We start from the raw sequence: 20,328 nt of genomic DNA, 5'->3' as shown, positions 1-20,328 counted from the left end.
TTGTACATTTTAGCCCATTTTGCCCCTCGTGTACAAAGTGTAATGACACTTGGAGCGAGGCTTGTAAAACTGAAAATTGGGAAAACATCACAAATGGTGTATGAACTTTAGGCCATTCTACACTTTGGTGTACCAACTTTCATAACTATCATAATGGTGTATCAAGTTTGCTCAAATCTTTCATTTTGGTGTACGCCGTTAAATTTTACGTTATCTTTACAAAAAAAAAAAAAAAAAACTGACAAAGCTAAAGGAAAGATAATGGAATTTTTTTTTTGGCAAAGATAACGGAAAATTTAACGGCGTACACCAAAATGAAAGATTTGAGCAAACTTGATACACCATTCTGATATTTATGAAAGTTGGTACACCAAAGTATAGAATGGCCTAAAGTTCATACACCATTTGTGAAGATATCCCCGAAAATTATTGGGCTCAAAACCGAACCAAATTACACTAAAATTTAGGGGTGGGATCGGCTCGGTACGGTTCGGTAATTAAGGTATACCGAAGCCGAGACCGATTATTTGACTCGGTTCGGTACGGCTCGGTACTCATAAAAATGCCTAACAAAACCGAACCGTCCCGAAACTGATCAGTTTGGCACTGGTTTGGCACCATTCGGTACCCCAGTTCTGCTTTCAAAATTCTATGAAGAAACAACTTTCAACTTTCAAAGAAATGCTCAACTGACCAAGCAATGCAGTCCTGTTCTTCTCTTCATCATGATAGAAACTAGAAGTAAAGACAGTAAGCAACAAATCATTGGAGGCATGACTAAGTAAGACAGTAAGGCAAAAGCAATCAAGGCATGCATGACAAAGTAAGACTGTAATGCAGTAAGCAATAAACTCATAAACTTATAATCTGATAAATAAAGTAATAAACTGGTAAACTGAAGGCAATCCAAGGCATGACTAAGTAATTCAATAAGCAACTAAACATTGCAGCAAAGGCTTACTATTACAAGTTTACAACAATACAACCCAAATAACTCATAGAAGTATTGCACAAAGGCTGAAACCATAAAAAATTAAAAAGTTTAAAACTGAAAATGAGATTGAGAAATGAGGAGTGAGGACAGTTCATGAAATGATAGAAATTAAAAATGAGCAAAAGCCAACAATGAGGACAGTCAACTTGTTTCTGAGTCTTCAGAACTAGAATTTTCAGATTCATCTTCAATCACCTCCACAACTTCATCACTTGCATCCTTTCCCTTTGCTTTTGGAGGAGGCCTAGGACATGAGTTAACACTTGAAGATGCTGAGCTTATATGATCTATGGGTAAAGCTATGGTATGTTAACATTTCTCATACATCAACTATTTTTACCACTTTAAGGACTCATGTTACCACTTTGAGGACTAATATTACTATTTTGAGGACTCATATGGTAAACTAAGAAAATTTACCACTTTAAGGACTCATGTTACCACTTTGAGGACTAATATTACTATTTTGAGGACTCATGTGGTAATTAAGAAAATTTACCACTTTAAGGACTCATGTTACCACTTTGAGGACTAATATTACTATTTTGAGGACTCAAATTACCACTTTTAAGGCAATTGTATGCATGTCATACGTTAACATTTTGTAGAATTTTCCATGATCTATACACCAAACAGTCAAACACAATGGTTTGCACAATATCAGAACTTGAAAAACATAAAAATGTAATGATATAAAAAACTGAGCAGTTGAGTAGAAATCAAAAAACTTTACCTTTCTCACATTTCTTCTTTAGTTCTTACTTCTTCTCTTCGATTTGAATGGAATCGTGGTGCATCGAAGTGATCGAAGGAGGTTTGGCTGTTTGAGAGTGAAGGACTGAAGGCGGCTTCTTTAGGTTGAAATGTCAAATGAGTGAATAACCTACCCGAGTTGCAGCCCTGCATCGATTTGGAGCAAATTATTGGGCCGGGTCGGTAACAACCCGGTATTAAAAAGGCCCAATCCGATCCCGACCCGAGCCCAATATAATCGGTACGGTCTCTGTTCGGTACTACAGAAAACAGAAATGAAACCGACCCGATCGGTATCGGTACCGGTTCGGTCGGTATCGGTATCGGTATCTCGGTCTCAGATTCCCAGCCCTACTAAAATTCGACGGGTTTTGATTTGTCCAAATTGAACCGAACTGATTTGAAATGAACTTATTCAGAACGTATCGTTTTGAATTATGTGTCACGATGGCCCTAATTTTGATTATATATCAACAAACTTAGAAAAAAGATATGAGAATAGAATTTTGTGAAATATCTTGTTATCAGGTGACTTTTGTTGTGCAAATACCTTTTATACATGGTTGACTATTTTACCCCACACATTCAAAGTACAATGGCTTGAAGCAACTAGTGACACAATAGAGAGACTCACTAAATTGAGAATCGAAAAAACAATCGAGCACAAAACCAAATCAAATAAAAAAAATAACCAAAACGAAGCTCAAAACATTCAACTAAACTCTAAAACGACATTTTGGGATATATGTCACAATCGCCTTAACCTTTTCCATTTTATACTGGCAAAGTTCAGAAAGAGAGATGGGAGGAGAATTCGATAGAATAACTCACCCTTTAGTTGAACTTTATTGTGCATATATACCTATTGTACTTTGTAGACCATTTTGCCCCTTGTATACAGAGTGCCATGGTTTGAAGTAACAAGTGATGGGAGCTTTTTGCATTGTAGAAGTGGCACCGTCCAAAAGAGAAAGAGACGGCTTTAGTTGGCATGTGCCTTGTGAAAATGGATTGGATAAGCTTTTTGCCTTTTAGTTGTTTTCTTTCTAGTTCATATGCTAAAATGTCACACCTATATTAGTGCTACATTTTTCCTTTTCTTTTTTCTTCTCATATGATGTGGATGTGGATGTGGATGTGGGGTTTTGGATAATATCTTATTTGTGGTTGACTTGAAAATTGACTAGCATCATGAAGGGGCATATTCAAGGTTTTATTCGTCCTTCAGTTAATATATTGCTTATCATCTTTCCTCTAAAAAAAAAAAAAAAAGATTTTATTCGTGAGTGTTTCTATTGAGATCTTCAAATCTGCTCATTTGATCTCACTCGATTATGAATTATTAAATTACATATATAACCCACGATAAAATAACTATTAAGGACAATAATTATATCAAAAAAAAAATATTATTTTTATTTCTCTAAACTTTCCAATTCAATAATATTAGATTGCATTCTTTATTATTTTCCTTATCTATTTTCATTTTTCAATTTCACTACATACTCATTAAAGCATTCATATATATTTAATAAGAATTAAAACTATGATTAAGATCATGTGACATAAAAATATATGATATACATGTTGAACGCTGTACATACCTCCATTAGTATGGAGAAATAACTATGTCATCAAGCATATGTAACACCCTCTTTGGGAGGTCCACAAGCCATGATGGGACCCAACCGCGATATGCATTCCGTCGCCCGATGTCTAAGCTACGCCGTGATAGTCGGAAGTGCTCAAGAGCTTGACGGGAAGCCAAATTCCCAACCTTGCCAAGTTGCCTTTACAACATGCTTTCTAGAATAGAATAGTTATTTTTGCATCCCACATTGGAAAACAAGTGAAGGAAATAGCCTCCCTTCCCTATAAAAAGGGACTCATTCCCACTTACTCATCATCTCATTACAACACCTCTTATAATCATGTTGGGCTGCAAGACCCAAACATATAGTAAAGCTTTCAAGTGGACGTAGTACCACTATACATCATGTCTCTCACTATCTCTCTCTCTCTCTTTCTCTAACGTTAATTAGAGCCTTCGGTTTCTAACATTAACAAACGCATATTGTGAGGGAGAACAAAATAAATCCTATTATGACCTAAATCTAAGTCTATCTATTATATTTGTTAAAAAAAAAAAAAAAAGAGCTAGCAGTTAAAGAAAAACTATAAAAAAAAAAATTAAATAATTAATCAAGAGGTACAGAAAATAGAGAAAAAATAAACATTAAGAAAAAATGATTAATCTTCATTTTTTCTGCACAGCTAAAAGAGAGAAAAAAAAAAGTTAAAAAAAAACCACAGAATAGTTCATGTTATTTTCTTGTTGATTAGAAATTAATTTATGATTTTTTTATTGGATAAGAGATTTGTGTTCTCTGATTAAGGAATAGACATGTAATTAAGATTTATAGAGTAATTATTGAATGACTAAGTTTTTCATTTTAAAGATAATAGTTTGTTTGCAAATTATATGAGTGAGATTATTTAAGGAACTTTAGTGAGGTGTAGTGAGTAAATTTAGTATTTAAAAAATTGATAGGAGGTCTAAAAAGCATAGGAGGTCAAGTGAGTAAATTTGGAGCTTCCAATAGAAAAACTCTTTATTCATCTAAATAATTCTAGATTTCCCCATTAATATTAGTTTGGAATATACCCAAATTGTTTTTTTCCTTCTTAATTGTATATATTTTATAACTACAAGTCTTTCATATGAAAACAAATAGCGTCTCTCTCTCTCTCTGAGCGGAGGCGAAACTAGGGCTCTCGGAAGGTTTGTCTACATCCGTTCGACGGTGCGTCTGTGGACGCTGTTGTCGGATGGGATCTATTGCTCAGCAATCAAAGGTCCCTCCATCGGGGTTTTCTTGCTCCGGATCGAGGGTGTCAGTATCAGGTAGCAGGGTTGTTCGTGGGGGCGGGGTGGGCGATGCTCAGTTCTAGCAGGACGAAGTGGTGGGTTGGATGGGTTGTGGAGGCCGGATCCGGGAGTGTTCTTTTCAGTCTGGTTGCACAAGGATGGTGTATGCGAGTTTATTGATCTGCTTTGGTTTGGGGATTGAGGGGAGTATTTCCAGTTCCGATCGGGGTATGGCGGCTTGCAAATCAACATCTTAGGACAACTAGGTTGGTGGAGAGGTGGCCGGCGGCGATCTGTTGCGGTGTTCAATTCAATTCGGGGGTTTCTCTGATGCCAGTAGAGGACCTTTGCAGGTGGTGGCCGGATGCAAGGGAGGGTTCGATGCAGGCGGGCGCGATCCCTCCGGGGCTGGGGCGACCCGATTTAGTTGGCTGCGGCCCAATGCTTGTGTTGGATCAGAACTGGGCTGGGCCCAGAACTGGGCTGGGCCCAAAATTGTGGCTGTGATATCCTTGTCTCTTGGGTCTGTGCTTGGGTTTGGGCCCATTGTTTGGGTCTGGCCCAGGCTGTTTTATCTTTTTTAATTTTTATTTGTCTAAGTTGTCTAGGTTGGTTGCGCTTTATGCGAGCAATAAAACCTTACATTTGTTGTGTAGGACTAGTCGGGCTCTGTGCCTATGTATGCACTCTACGTGCCTTGTCTGCTCTAAGTTGGCGGCAAGTTATTTGCTTCGTCAAATGGGCGCTGCCGCCTAGTGGCAAGGTGAGACTAAGTGTCGTCGGAGTTACTTTTCGGCGGCAACATAGGAGGAAAGCTGTGCTAAAGCTGGTAATTATGCTATGTTGTAATCGAGTTACATATCGAGTTATCTTTCCGATATGTCACTGCTATGTTAAAGCAAATGGAGTAGCTAATTGTGCACTCTTTGCTAGTTTGTGCTTGTTAGAATACAAGTCTCCAATAGAGATTTCTGATAGTATTTCGGAAAATACTATAGTGCTTATTGTAATCAGGGGTTTAGGCTCAATGTCACCCCCTTGTATTCGACAGCTTCATTAATCAAGGCTTGAGGGCAGCCGCACCAGCTCTTTATTAAAAAAAAAATTGTATATATTTTATTTATAACCAAATTAAAATCAGACATTAAAAAGAAGACAGATGTAACTGTCCAAAAATCAGAAAACTCCAGAAGCAAAATAATTCAGACATGAAATAAATTCCAAGAAAAAAATTCCAACATATCCAAAATATTAGTTGGGGCAACTCCTTTTTTTTTTTTTTTTTTTTTTTTTAAATATCATGTCGATATATTAATATTACTCAGGCCAGAAAGGACCATTACATATCCTCCATCTACCATCTCTGGGTAGATAAAGAGTTTGTGGTAAAACCACAGCGATACATAGATTAGGTCTGATCATTTGACTGTACCCATGCTCACTTATTCAAAGAAAGCCTATAAACTATGTTACAATGACAAGTAAATAGGCATAGTTCAAAATAAAAAACTTAATTTTCTCCTTGCCCTTAACACTAGGGCTAGGAGGTTTTTCAGAGCAAAGCATACTAAGCACCTCTTCAGCTGCAATCTTCTTATTCTTTGAAGAGTTCTTGTTTTTTGACCCCAGAGGCCAACCTCTTTTCTTCTTTTGTTCCACTTTGACTAGTGGCATAGATTCCTTAGGGAATGACTATTCCTTAGGAACTAGGACACCTCCCGGAGCTTCAATGAGACCCAGGGATTTAGCAAAGAATTTGGTGTGGAATTCTGGAACTTTCAGTTTCTTGGGCATCATAGTTGAGCTAGCAGCAGTCCCACCAGCATTAAACAGAAATTTCAGTTTCTTTGGGGACGTATATGGTGATGCAGGCCTCTTTTCGCAGTTGATGACTCCACTTCCACAGGAACTAAGGCTAGGGCATGTCCTTCATCAGCAGGCCTTAGGTTTTCACTATGCACAACAATAGGCTTGCGGTGCTTGTTCATAGCAGGAGTGCCAAATAGGTTGCGCACTACTGGTGGCAGTAGCGGTGCTTGCAGTCCCTGAAACCGGAACGCTCCATTTTGGAAACGAAGATCAGACAAACCTGGAAAATGGGATGTGAGCGACTTCCCTGATGTTTCCGATCGTGCAGCGGTTTCATGCACAGTCTATGCATCAACAGTAGGGAAAACTCCCTGTTCATGAAACAGAAGATGGCAATCTCTGCATTTTCCATGTAAATTTTCAAAGAAAAAAGTAATCTCTTTCACCACTCCAGGAATGATCTTGAGAATCCGTTTCAAGAAGAATGGGTGGGATATAGCATGAGCTACATGAACCCTAATTTGACCCTTATTGTCATACAGTCTTTGATCAAAATCCAGCTACTTACCCGCAACAGAAGCAACATTCATGATAATCTTTTTCTCTTCTAGGGCTGGTGGGATACCTGTGATTTTGACCAAAAAAGAGAGCAGATTCATGGGGATGACGAGAGGATCTTCCAGGCCATCATATTGCTGTAGCAGAACCGGAGCTTTGTTAAAATACCACGGCCCTCCCCTTAAAACCTTATTTCGATCTCGTTTCAGATCAAAGGAAAAAACAAAGCGACCTTGGGTACTGTCTTGAACCTTGAAGGCTCCATCGATGACCCAGATGCGTCCGAAACAGCGCTGCAGATTTTGAGTGCCAAACTGTTTCTTTGTCAGTGGTTTGGCCAGGAGAAAAGCCTGACAGTTTGAACGCCTGTCGGAGCCGTTCAAGTGCGAGATGTCAACGACATCAGAGCCTGCGAGGGCGAGAGATGCCGCGAAGCTTACTGTAACGTAGTCGATGGACGTCATTGTGCAGTAAGCAGGGGCCGTAAGGTGTACCGCCGTGAGGAGAAGAATAGGGTTTGGTAGCCGCTTCAGAGTCGCATTAGGGTTTAGAGAATAAGTTTTGTTTATAAAATTTGAGTAATAAGTGTTTTTTAGCTGGGGCAACTCCTAAAGGTCACCGAAAGAAAAACAATTTTAATTGGGCGAACAACCACGGGCATCATGAACCCATTACTATACGAAGGATAGAGTTTTTTTTAATTATTATTTATTATTATTTTTTTATTTTATGACAATATGAAGGATAGAGTTGTACCGATAAGCAAGATGATGTTACCAATCCCCAGCACATGCACCAAGCAAGGAGAATCAGCAGTAAATAGTCTCATGACTTTATTAATATTTACAATACACAACAGACCGAAACCAGAAACAAAAGACCATGCAGAGGCCCTTAATTATTCCAAACATAGAAGGGAAACAGATCAGCCAAACCCTTATTCATGCAGGCACACTCAGTTTGGCACGTAAATATGGGGCTGAAATCTTAGAGTTGATCTTGGTCACGGTCATCATCATCAACACTAGGGCTAGTGTGATTGTGAACGTCAAGTCCACGGTTTTTGCAAGGCAAGTAGGGTTGCAGAGAGGGCCAATTGGGAAGGATCGTCTTGACGCCACCGATGATGTAGTCCCCAGTGGTGCCAGGAGCAAAGTTGATGCGTGTGTAGGTATCTCCTTTGAATAGGTAAGCCTGATCAGTCTTGTGCGAAGCAAACGCTGCATCAATTCCACTTTCAAAGATGGTGTTTTTCAAACTAGGAAAGTTGACAGCGGTGACATTGGAGGTGATAATGTTGCCGAGAGTAGTGGAATCAGAACCGTAGTTTATACGAGCGTACTGGTTGTCTTTGAAGAGGTAAGCTTCATATTTTCTCGTTGACTCAAACGCGGCGTCTATGCCGCTTTCAAACACCGTCCCTTTGAAGAAGGGGAACATGGCACGGATGGTCATCGGGCCTTTGATTATCTTGTCATTTTTGGTGTCTGGTGCGTAGTCAATCAGTGCGCAGAGATTCCCAGAGAAGATGAAGGCTTCATTCCCATTATGAGACGCAAAGGCACAATCTATACCATGTTCAGCAAAGGCTGTGCCCGTGAGGGATGGAAACCCATCGCAGATAAGAAGTGGTCCTTTCAGTACCTTGTCGTTTGTAGTGGCAGGAGCATAGTCGATTAGCACATACTCGTTCTTCATGAATAGATAGGCTTCATTTTCGCGAGACGAACGGAATGCAGCATCTATGTAGCTTTCATAGTTAGCCACACCGCCGGCATACCAATCAGTGGCGTCTGAGTTGTCGATTGCAGGGCCTTCCCAAATGCGAAAGTTCAGATGCTGCCTCTTACCATCTTCAGCCACGTAGTCCAATACTGGCCTCCGAATGTCGAGCGCCCGGTATGGATGTGATTGTGGATTGTAGTTCCCATTCAGTATCATTTCCTCATCAAGTCTCTCCCGTCTTGTGTATCTGCAGTAGTTAAATGTTGACTGTGATCAATTTGCAATCCACATATAATCTAGCCGCATGTGTTATTGAAAAACTTTACTTACCTTCCATTACGAACAAGCCTGAAACGTTGGACAGAGCGAATGTATTGAGGGGCAATGCCGGCAACAAAGGAGACCTCATCTTGGGCCGGGTACTGGTAACGGTCACCAAGAGTCTCAGCAACCAAAATGCCACCGGGAGCATATATCTCATAGCGATATACTTCCTCCACAGTCTCGGTGACGGTGGGATGCCAACCGCTGTTAAGGGTGGTGCTAACGAAGGCGTGGGTGGCGGGTCGGCGGGAATCAAGAGGCCTACCGCCATGATGGACGTAGTCATCCAGATTGTAGTAGACTTGGTCGGTAGTGTTTTCTTGACGCCTCGCTTCGAAGCCATTCTGAAACACCTCCTGATAGGGGGTAAGATCCCAGCGGAACACATGGCGGAGTATGTCTTCTTCTCCACTGCTGCTTCTATACTCGATGTCAGCCAGTGGGAGATTTGCAATACGGCAATTAAAGTAATAAACAGTTTCTACCAAAAACTGAGCTGCAAGCTCGACAACTTCATTGACAGGTTGAGGGTAGTTTGCTGCACATCCTCTCCATGGTGAATTCGGCAAGATCGACATTTTCTTATAGCTGAAACGAAACAAACAGTCAATTTCATCATAACTCATATTTCCTATGACATTATACTTTATGGTGGGCACCCAACACCACCATAAAGTATAATGTCATAGGAAATAGCCGAGTTAGCTCAAACAAAACAATCCAACAACACCAAGTTGCCAATAGCATTGCCCAGAACTGCGTTTGAAAGTTTTATAGCTAAAGAAACAACAGAAAAGCATAACGCTATATACCCGAAAAAAACAGAGCCAATTCAATTTTCAAGGTACAATCTAACACGGCTTGTCTACGTTTCACCAACACCTGGTTCAAAGATTCACAAGGAACACTATAAATATTCAGCCGAACCCTTTAATCATGAGACACACACCTTTTCTATGACAGCAAATCCTTCAAGAAAATGGGCGCAGAAATACTACCCAACTCGCCGCTTTAATAATGAAAACTCCAGAACTCATAGAATTCAATTCCAAAAACACTAAAATAAGAAAGTACCTAAATTGTCAAAAACTCAGATTTCTTACTACCCACAACAACAGTAAATCAGACTTAAAGCTTAAAAAGGTAAAAACTTGAAAAGTGAAACAGAACCAAGAAAAGAAGGGTAACAATTTCTTACCGAGAAACCCTAATCAAAGTCACAAAATTTACACACACCGCAAACCCTAGAAATCACCAAAAGCTCGAAACCGGAGCTCCAGTCAGACCAGACCCATAAAGAAGAGTGACCATCTTCACCGATCAACTTGTTCTCACAAAGTTGTTCTCACAAAGTTGTTAAGAATCATGGTGAGATAGAAAGCATGAAGAAAATGGCTATGGTGATGTGAATCAAGAACCCTAGAACCAGTGGAGGTGAGGAAAGTGACGAAGAAAGAGAGAGAGAGCTAAACAAACTTGGATATTTCTCTGAGAATTTGTTACAAAATGCCTAGCTAAACTAATTACAGCTGCTAATTGAGGCTATATACTATTCATGCAAAACAAGTTGCCTAATTTCCACCAACTAATCTTAACAAAGCGGTTGGATTAATGACACGTTTTCACTGGTTGTTGATGCAGCTGATATGCTTGGTTGACTTTTATCATTTGAGTCATGTCTTGAGTGTATGGCACGTGTAGTCTCTTCATCATATTGTAAATCTGTACGTTGATCTGGTTGACCTTTATCTTGACTAATAGATGGAGCTTCATTCTTCATCTTAACAAAAGTGACACAGACCCTTTGAAATTCTTGACCCGAAAACCAAAACCCACCGATCAAAGCCCTGAATCGCCAAGAAAGACTCGAGCTTTCTCAGCACAGATTGCGTTTTGGTGCAAAAATTCAAAAGAGAAAGAAGAGAAAAGGAGCAATCTTTGAGGGATCGGAATTAGAAATGGGTCTTTGCTTGGACAATAGAAGCGGTTAGATAGTCTACAGTGTTTTAGAGAGAGAGAGAGAGAGGTTTGAAAATTCGAAAGCTGTTGGAGACAAATTTTATATCAGACTGACTTTTGCTGAGAAAGGAGGGAAAATTCTACCGTGGAATATCTTTTAGTTACTTGGCTTTTACTTGTGCATATACCTATTGTACATTGTAGCCCATTTTGCCCCTCGTGTCCAAAGTGTAATGACACTTGGGTCCCGGTTTGTAAAATCGAAAATCGAAATATATTGAGCAAAAAAACGAACCAATTTACACTAAAATTTGACGGGTTTTGATTTGTCCAAATTGGACCGAGTTAATTTGAAATGAATTTATTCAGAAAGTATCGTTTTGAGCTATGTGTCACGATGACTCTAATTTTGATTATATATCAGATTATCAGTGAACTCAGAAACAGAGATGAGAGTAAAATTCTATAAAAATATCTTGTTATCATGCGACTTTTGTTGTGCAGATATCTGTTATACATCCAACCATGTTTTACCCCACACATTCAAAGTACAATGGCTCGAAGTAACTAATGACACAATAGAGAGACTCACTAAATTGAGAATCGAAAAACAATCGAGTGCAAATCAAATAAAAAAAGTAACCAAACTGAAGCTCAAAACATTGAACTAAACTCTAAAACGACATTTTGGCATATATGTCACAATCGCCCTAAAGAAATCTCCTTTTCCATTTTATACCGGCAAGTTCAGAAAGAGAGAGATGGGAGGAGAATTCGATAGAATAGCTCTCTCTGTAGTTGAATTTTATTGTGCATATATACCTGTTGTACTTTATAGACCATTTTGCCCCCCGTATACAAAGTGCCACGGTTTGAAGTAACGAGTGATGGGAGCTTTTTGCATTGTACAAGTGGCACCGTCCAAAAGAGAAAGAGACGGCTTTTGTTGGCTTGTGAAAATGGATTGGATAAGCTTTTTGCCTTTTCGTTGTTTTCTTTCTAGTTCATCTATGTCAGACCAAAAAAAATCTATGTCATACCAATAAACTTCCTTTTATTTATCTTCTCATATGATGTGGATGTGGGGTTTTGGATAATATCATATTTGTGGTTGATCTGAAAATTGACTAGCATCTGAATGGGCATATTCAAGGTTTTATTCATCTAAATAATTCTAGATTTCCCCATTAATAATAATTTGGAATTTACCCAAATTGTTTTTTTCCTTCTTAATTGTATATATCTTATTTATAACCAAATTAAAATCAGACATTAAAAAGAATAATCAGATTGCTCCAGACAGATGTAAACTGTCCAAAAATCAGAAAACCCCAGAAACAAATAGGTTCAGACATGAAATAAATTCCAAGAGAAAAATTCCAATATATCCAAAATATTAATTGGGCTGTTGGGACAACTACTAAAGGTAACGGAAAGAAGAACAATTTTAATTGGGCCAACAACCACGGGCATCATGAACCCATTACTATATGAGGGATAGAGTTGTACGGTTGTACCTATAAGCGAGATGATGTTAGCAATCCCCAGCACACCAACCAAGGAAGAAGGGAAAAATCAGCGGTAAATAGTCTCATGACTTTATTAATATTTACAATACAGCAAGCCCAAAGGCACAACACACGAAACCCAGAAACTAAAAACAAACACAGAGGCCCTTAATTATTCCAAACATAGTCTCTGCCAAAAAAAAAAAAAAATTTATTCCAAACATAGTAGGGAAACAGATCAGCCAAACCCTTATTCATGCAGGCACACTCGGTTTGGCACGTGAATATGGGGCTGAAGTCTTAGAGTTCATCATGATCTTGGTCACGGTCACCATCATCAACACGGCTAGAGTGATCGTGAACGTCAAGTCCACGGTTTTTGCGAGGCAAGATGGGTCGCAGAGACTCCAGAGAGGGCCAATTGGGAAGGATCTTCTTGACGCCACCGATGATGTAGTCATTAGTGGTTCCAGGAGCAAAGTTGATGAGTGCGTAGGAATCTCCTTTGAATAGGTATGCCTCTTTAGTCCTGTGCGAAGCAAACGCTGCCTCGATTCCGCTTGCAAAGATGGTGTTTCTCAAACCATGAAAGCCGTCAGTGATGAGCTGGAGGTGGATCAGACGGGCACTACCAGAACCGTAGTTTATATGATCATACTTCTTGTCTCTGAAGAGGTAAGCTTCATATTTTCTCGTTGACTCAAACGCGGCGTCTATGCCGCTTTCAAACACCGTCCCTTTGAAGAAGGGGAACATGGCACGGATGGTCATCGGGCCTTTGATTATCTTGTCATTTTTGGTGACTGGTGCGTAGTCAATCAGTGCGCAGAGATTCCCAGAGAAGATGAAGGCTTCATTCCCATTATGAGACGCAAAAGCACAATCTATACCATGTTCTGCAAAGGCTGTGCCCGTGAGGGATGGAAACCCATCGCAGATAAGAAGTGGTCCTTTCAGTACCTTGTCGTTTGTAGTGGCAGGAGCATAGTCGATCAGCACATACTCGTTCGTCATAAATAGATAGGCTTCATTTTTGCGAGACGAACGGAATGCAGCATTTATGTAACTCCCAAAGTCAGCCACATCGCCGGAATACCAATCTGAGTGATGGACGATAAGGGGTTGTGGCCCTACTTCGGCTGGGGCTTTCCAATCTGTGGTGTTAGAGCCGTCGGCTAATCGTTTCTGTCGCTCGAGTGGCCAAATATTAATGGCTAGAGAAGCCCTCGTACCATTTGTATTCTGATAATCAAATACTGGCCTCCGAATGTTGAGACACCGTGATGGATGCGATTGTGGATTGAAGCTCCCATTCACTCTGATTAGATTACCAAATCTCTCCCGTCTTGTGTACCTGCAATAGTTAAGTGTTGACTCTGGTCAATTTGCAATCTACATATAATCTGGCCGGATGTGTTATATATTGAGAAATATTACTTACCTTCCATCAAGAACAAGCCTGAAACGTTGGGCAGAACGAATGTATTGAGGGGCAATGCCAGCAACAAAGCAGACCTCATCTTGGGCCGGGTACTGGTAACGGTCACCAAGAGTCTCAGCAACCCAAATACCACCGGGAGCATATATCTCATAGCGATATACTTCCTCCACAGTCTCAGTGACGGTGGGATGCCAACCGCTGTTAAGGGTGGTGCTAACGAAGGCATGAGTGGCGGGTCGGCGGGAATCAAGAGGCCTACCGCCGTGATGGACGTAGTCATCCAGATTGTAGTAGACGTTGTCGTCGGTGCCTGCTTGAGGCCTCGCTCGGAATCCATTCTGAAACACCTCCTGATAGGGGGTGAGATCCCAGCGGAACACATGGCGGAGTATGTCTTCTTCTCCACTGCCGCTTCTATACTCGATGTCGATCAGCCAGTGGGGGATTTGCAATACGGCAATTAAAGTAATAAACAGTTTGAACCAAAAATTGAGCTGCACGCACGTCGTTGTCAGCGACAGGTTGAGGGAAGCGTGCTGCACAGCCTCTCCATAGTGAATTCGGCGGGATCGACATTTTCTTCTCACCTGCAAATAAATTTCAATGTCATTTCTCCTGACTTTGACAAAGAGTGTGTTAATTTGATGCAGCAAACAGGGATCCATGCAAGAGTTGAGTATATTAAGGAATGAGATCAACGATGATATACTAGGATATGATTGGTTAGCTGTAAAGATATGCATAGTTAGGTTTTGATTTCATACTATAGTTATTCCTACTTTTACGTAGGAAGATCTGCATGGAGTTGTATATAAAGTCTGTAATCTTCTTTGATTAATAATCAATATAGAATATATTCATCTACAATTTCTTTATGGTATCAGAGCGGCAACGCTTCTGAGAACCTAGAAACCCTACCAATTCAACAAACACACTTACAACCTTTACCTCATGGTTGGAGACGAAGAGAAGGCTGTCGTTGAAAAACCTCTCGAACAACAGACTTCCAAGAATGCTGCTCCATGGGAGAATTCCAATCACCCGCTATTTCTCCACCATTCAGACCAGCCAGGCGCCATGCTCGTTGCGCAGGCCTTGGTGGAAGATAACTATACTACATGGGAACAATCGATGCTTATGGCACTAACCATCAAGAATAAGAAGGGTTTCGTCGATGGAACTCTGGCGAAACCAACTCATAATCCTTCCGAGCAACTTCAGTGGGAGAGATGCAATACTCTGGTGAAAACGTGGCTGCTAGGAGCCATGTCGAAAGACATATCCAACAGTGTGATACACTATAAAGATGCACGAAGCATGTGGCTGGAATTGAATGAGAGGTTCTCCCAGGTGAACACAGTTGCACTATTTCAAATTGAGAGTGCTATTCATGGTTGTGAACAAGGAGGTACATCTGTTACTTCATTCTTCACCAAACTGAAGGCATTATGGGATGAGAAGGACTCTCTCTGCTCTTTTCCTTCTTGCAGTTGTGATGCTGCTCTAGAGGTCAAGTCCTTCATGGAAACTTAGAAGACAATGAAATTTTTGATGGGACTGAATGAAGGATTCGCACAGACTAGAAGCAACATCATCAGCCTTGATCCTCTACCACCACTGAACAATGCATATGCCATGGTGCTTCGTCAAGAGAAACAAGCAGAAGCAATTGCAAGCAAGAGTGGATCAATGACAGAAGCCTCGGCCTTCGCAGTCAAGAGGCCAGAGAAGTATGAACCACGAGAGAAGAGTGCTCCATCTTTTCCTCGTGATACACAGTTCATGGGAGGAGAAAATAAATATTGTGAAAAGTGTAATATGACAAACCATTACACAAAGAATTGTAGGGCACATCTCAAGTGCAGCTACTGTGAGGGCAATGGTCATACCTATAACTATTGCAGAAGAAGAAAGAAATTGATGGGAGAAGGGTACAACAATCCAAAGGCCAATCATGTTAGTGCCACCAGTGAAGGAAAGGAGGATGCAGTGAGTTTCCCACTCTCCCAGACAGAGTGTAATCAAATGATGGGGCTGCTGAGCCGTCTCCAAGCAGCAGGGAATAAAACAAAGGATGAGAGTCAATTGCTAGAGATGCTGAACATCAACAAACCATCCACGACCAACTTTGTGGGTAATGTACCAAACCTTGCAGATATCTCAGGTAAAATTTGTGCACTTTATCGTCATAACAAGGATGTAGTATGGATTTTGGATAACGGGGCTAGCGACCATATTGTATGTAGTGCAGAATTTCTTTCTACCTGTTATCCTGTGCACAATAGAACTGTGAGATTACCAGATGGGAAAAGACTTTCAGTATCTCACATTGGGACAGTGACCTTTTCATCCCATTTCATCCTCCACAATGTTCTATGTGTTCCCACATTCTACCTGAACCTCATTTCGATAAGCAAACTTGCTTTAGATTCATTTTATATCACCATATTTCTCAAGCATGTTTGTTTTATTCAGGACCTGCGTTCGGGGAGGATGATTGGGACGGGAGTTGAGAGTGAGGGATTATACTGCCTCAACATGCCTCAGGAAGGAACGTGCAATGTGGTGAGCAGCAAAACCGGTGACTTATGGCATTGGAGGCTAGGGCACCCGTCCAGCAAAATAACCCCATTTTTTCCTTTCTTGCACAATAAGTCGTGTGACACAAGCCATTTTTCTATTTGCCCTTTGGCCAAACAAACCCGAAAACCATTTTCTTTAAGTACTTCTTTGAGTAATTGTTGTTTTGAATTGATTCATGTTGACATCTGGGGAGGATATCATGTTCCATCCATTTCAGGAGCACAATATTTTCTTACAATCGTAGATGATTTCTCTCGTTTCACTTGGATTTATCTCATGCACAATAAATCTGAAGCACGAAACCTTCTCATACAGTTCATCACACTTGTTGAAAATCAGTTTGATAGTTGTAATACCCCGAAAAATCCAAATTAAATTCCGTGGATTTTTAGAAATGATTTCACGATAATAGGAGCGAGTACGAAGCTTGGAAAAGTTGTGGAATTAGTTCGAACGATTTAATTTTCGAAAACGAACGTTTTTAGGGGGTCAACAAAGTTGACTTTTTATACGTTCAAAATTTGGGAAAACTTCCTTCATGAAAGTTGTAGAGCTCGTCGATACGAATTCGTGGACATGTGGAACGCAATATTCGGAGTTCGTATGATTAAGTTATGAATATTTGAAAATTGGGAATTTTCTATAAATATCGAAAAAAAATCAGAAATTTCATTTGAGGACGAAATTTTATTCTTTTTGCTGAACGGTCCCCGAAACCCTCCGTTCTCTCTCCTCAGAACCGTCGGGTACCAGCTGACCCGACCCGGCTTTTCTGCCGCCTCCGGCGTCCTCTGGCTCAGGACCCGGCGCCTCCCGAACTCACCGCCGCACGCCCAGTCGCCTGGTGGTGTCATCTTGCTCCGCCGCTGCCCCCAGAAGTGGATCGAAGCCCCCCCCGAAGCTAGAACCCGACCCGACCGGAAAACCACTTTTCCGGCGTTGCACGGGCCGATCCTCCCCATTTTTGTGATCTCCTCCTTCCCCTGATCATCCTCATATCCTCCTTGCTTGACGATTTGGAGTGTGGAGTGAAAGATCACGAGTTGAAGATTTCGACGTCCCTGATTCAATCTGGAATCTGATCAGACGCACGAGATTAATCCAACTTCAACGCTTGATCTAGGACGATCTAGGCCAAACCAGACTTAGCTCCAGGTATGGAAGTCGATCACCCTTTCATTTTGAACCAGTTTGTAGTTGGTCACTTTGCCATCTGAGGTGGTTGACCGGCGTTGACCGCCGCGTTGACCGCCCACTGACCACCGCTTGTGGCGGCGCATCAGACCATATTTCGAGTTTTCATTATCTAGGCGATGATCTATGCATCCATACGAGCGTTTTGATATATAACATGGTCATGTTAGAAAAAGTTGATAAATAGTGGATTTACGTTTTGACGTTACTATTTAACGTTTTTACGTTTATCTTCGGTTTACGATCTACGAAGATCAGACCATCGGTTTTACTTCAAATTTTAATATGTTGATCGTATGACTGTCCCGGTGACTTTGTGAGGTCACGGGCGAAGATCCGACCGTTGGATCTTCGTATATTTGAGAAATAGTGATTCGGAAGGCGATTCGTGAGAATCCGACCGTCGGATTTTCATATAATTTTGTGGAGATGTTAGTAAGGGCGATTCAGGAAGATCTGACCGTTGGATCTTCGTGATAATTTTGGAGGATGATCCTAAGGGCGATCCGTGAGGATCCGACCGTTGGATCATCATATAAATTTGATCTGACCGTCGGATCATCATTAAATTAGAATCCGACCGTTGGATTTCTGTATATGTGTGGTCTATGAATGATTTCTAAGTTAAGATCGTGTTTGACTAGGTGGTTGATGGATTGATTGGTGAACGATTTCGGATCGTTGTTTTTGAGCTGTTAAGAAGACGCAGCGGGAATTTAGAGGTGAGTAAACCTCACGTGGTTCATATTACGAACCGAATAAATTTAATTACCTTATTTTGTCGTAATTGCGTGAAAATATTTATGGAATAAATATTTGTTTTAAAATTATATGGACTTGATCAACTACGGTCCATGGGTAAGTAAAATGATTTTTACGATACAAATGAATTTCTCGGTTTTATTGCATGTGAACTATAGTTGGTATTAGTGATTATCCCTGAGCGGATAATTACGTATATATATATTTACGTGATTATATGTGAATGGTGTGACATTGAAGAGTGTGGAAATTGGGATGATTAAATTATTATGAATTGACATGTGACTTACCATATTTATATGTGATGAACATGATTGATGAGTTCTTGTTAATATTCATGATTTACATTGGAGGATGTATAGAGTTAGAGAATGTAAGGTTCTGAGGATGAGGTGTCCGAAGTTCGACGGTTAAGGATAACCGGAGTGTTTGTGTGCTGAGGACGGGGATGTCCAAGGTGCGACGGTTTATTATTAACCGAAGTTGTGTGCTGAGGACGGGGATGTCCAAAGCGCGACGGTTTATTATTAACCGAAGTATATGGTGCTGAGGATGGGGATGTCCAAAGCGCGACGGTTATAGTGTTAACCGAAGTATTTTTGCCGTTGCTTGACCCTAGGCCAAGGTGTCAGAGGTAACGAGGCAGTTAGAGCTCTAACGTGTTATTGGGATGGACCAGAGTGGTGTTATGTGGGTTGGGTGTTTACAGGACCAGTGTGGTGTATTGTGATTTGAGGATTGTGAAAATGTATTCCTTGTGGTTTTCCATGAGTGGGTTGATGTCTCTTTGCAGACGTAATACTGTTGAATTTTACTTGAATTGTAATTTAATAAATCAACAGTTCTTTCTTGTTTACTCATACTGGCTGTAAAAAGCTTACCGGGTTTTGTGTTGTTGCAACTCCCGGTACACTATTCAAATTGTGTAGCGGGTAATCCTACAGGACAGGAGAACCAGGACGGTGATCGTGCGGTTAGAGCAATGGTTATAGTTTTACAGCAATTGTAATAGTGAGGCGAGTTAAGCTCATTTGAGCCTTACAATTTGATTTGGTGGGAGTGTGCTGTAATAAATAACTTGAGGATTTGGGTTATTGTAAATTTGAGAGTTGTGAAGTGTGGTTGTTTGTGAGAAAAAAATTCAGGATGTTAGTTGTAATTTGTTATTATTCATGTTTCGGATTTGAATTGATTATTCAAAATTCGGGGCGTGACAATAGTAGGGTTAAAATAGTACGCAGTGACAATGGCCCTGAGTCTAAGTGTTCTCAATTCTATTCCTCGAAAGGTATCTTGCATCAAACCAGCTGCATCAATACGCCACAACAGAATGGCATAGCTAAGCGCAAGCATAGACATTTACTGAATATGGCTCGTGCACTCTTGTTCCAATCTCACTTGACCAAACCTTTCTGGGGTGATGCAATTCTTTCCGCTGCATACTTGATCAACCGAACACCAACACCTCTTTTGCAAAACAAAACACCTTTTGAAATGCTCTTCAACAAAGCTCCAACCTACTACCATTTACGAGTTTTTGGATGTAAATGTTTTGTTTCCACTCATCCCTTACGTCCTACAAAGTTTGACCCTCGTTCTTCTGAGTGTGTGTTCTTAGGCTATCCACATGGACAAAAGGGCTACAAGGTCTATCGTCTGCATGATGCAAAGATCTTGGTCTCTAGAGACGTCGTATTCTTTGAAACTGAGTTTCCTTTTCAGACTAGGGTTTCTTCGAGTCCTCACTCCACGTCATCACCACCCATGTTGTTTCCTACTCCTACTATACCTTCTCATATCGAAGATGATCTTGTGCATACCCAAAATCTCTCTGATCCTATCATATCTT

The 20,328-nt window shown here is 40.7% G+C and overlaps 3 protein-coding genes across 4 annotated transcripts; 1 reads left to right on the top strand and 2 right to left on the bottom strand.

Moving 5' to 3' along the window:
* Positions 1-7,792: 7,792 nt before the first annotated feature.
* Positions 7,793-11,050, bottom strand: LOC133732622 (uncharacterized). 2 transcript variants are annotated; one of them, XM_062160207.1, is made up of 4 exons: positions 10,231-11,050; positions 9,845-9,914; positions 9,039-9,620; positions 7,793-8,955 (listed from the first exon to the last, which is right to left on the bottom strand). In XM_062160207.1, the coding sequence occupies exons 3-4, from the start codon at positions 9,608-9,610 to the stop codon at positions 7,971-7,973; spliced, it is 1,557 nt and encodes a 518-aa protein (XP_062016191.1). In that variant the 5' UTR covers positions 9,611-9,620; positions 9,845-9,914; positions 10,231-11,050; the 3' UTR covers positions 7,793-7,970. The 2 variants fall into 2 exon arrangements, with proteins under 2 accessions (XP_062016191.1, XP_062016190.1); XM_062160206.1 differs by lacking the exon at positions 9,845-9,914 and having other exon boundaries at positions 10,231-11,047.
* A 1,516-nt stretch (positions 11,051-12,566) lies between these two features.
* On the bottom strand, positions 12,567-14,091 carry LOC133730222 (albumin-2-like). Its single transcript, XM_062157852.1, has 2 exons — positions 13,941-14,091; positions 12,567-13,875 (listed from the first exon to the last, which is right to left on the bottom strand). Exons 1-2 carry the CDS (start codon positions 14,089-14,091, stop codon positions 12,800-12,802), a joined length of 1,227 nt encoding a protein of 408 aa, XP_062013836.1. The 3' UTR covers positions 12,567-12,799.
* An 800-nt stretch (positions 14,092-14,891) lies between these two features.
* LOC133730221 (uncharacterized) lies at positions 14,892-15,473 on the top strand. The gene has a single exon (XM_062157851.1). The coding sequence runs from the start codon at positions 14,892-14,894 to the stop codon at positions 15,471-15,473; it is 582 nt and encodes a 193-aa protein (XP_062013835.1).
* Positions 15,474-20,328: the final 4,855 nt, after the last annotated feature.

Source organism: Rosa rugosa, chromosome 2 (assembly GCF_958449725.1).
Source record: "Rosa rugosa chromosome 2, drRosRugo1.1, whole genome shotgun sequence".
Taxonomy (NCBI): Eukaryota; Viridiplantae; Streptophyta; class Magnoliopsida; order Rosales; family Rosaceae; genus Rosa; species Rosa rugosa.
Note: the sequence above shows the minus strand (reverse complement) of the source record. Positions and strands in the feature narration are given on the sequence as shown.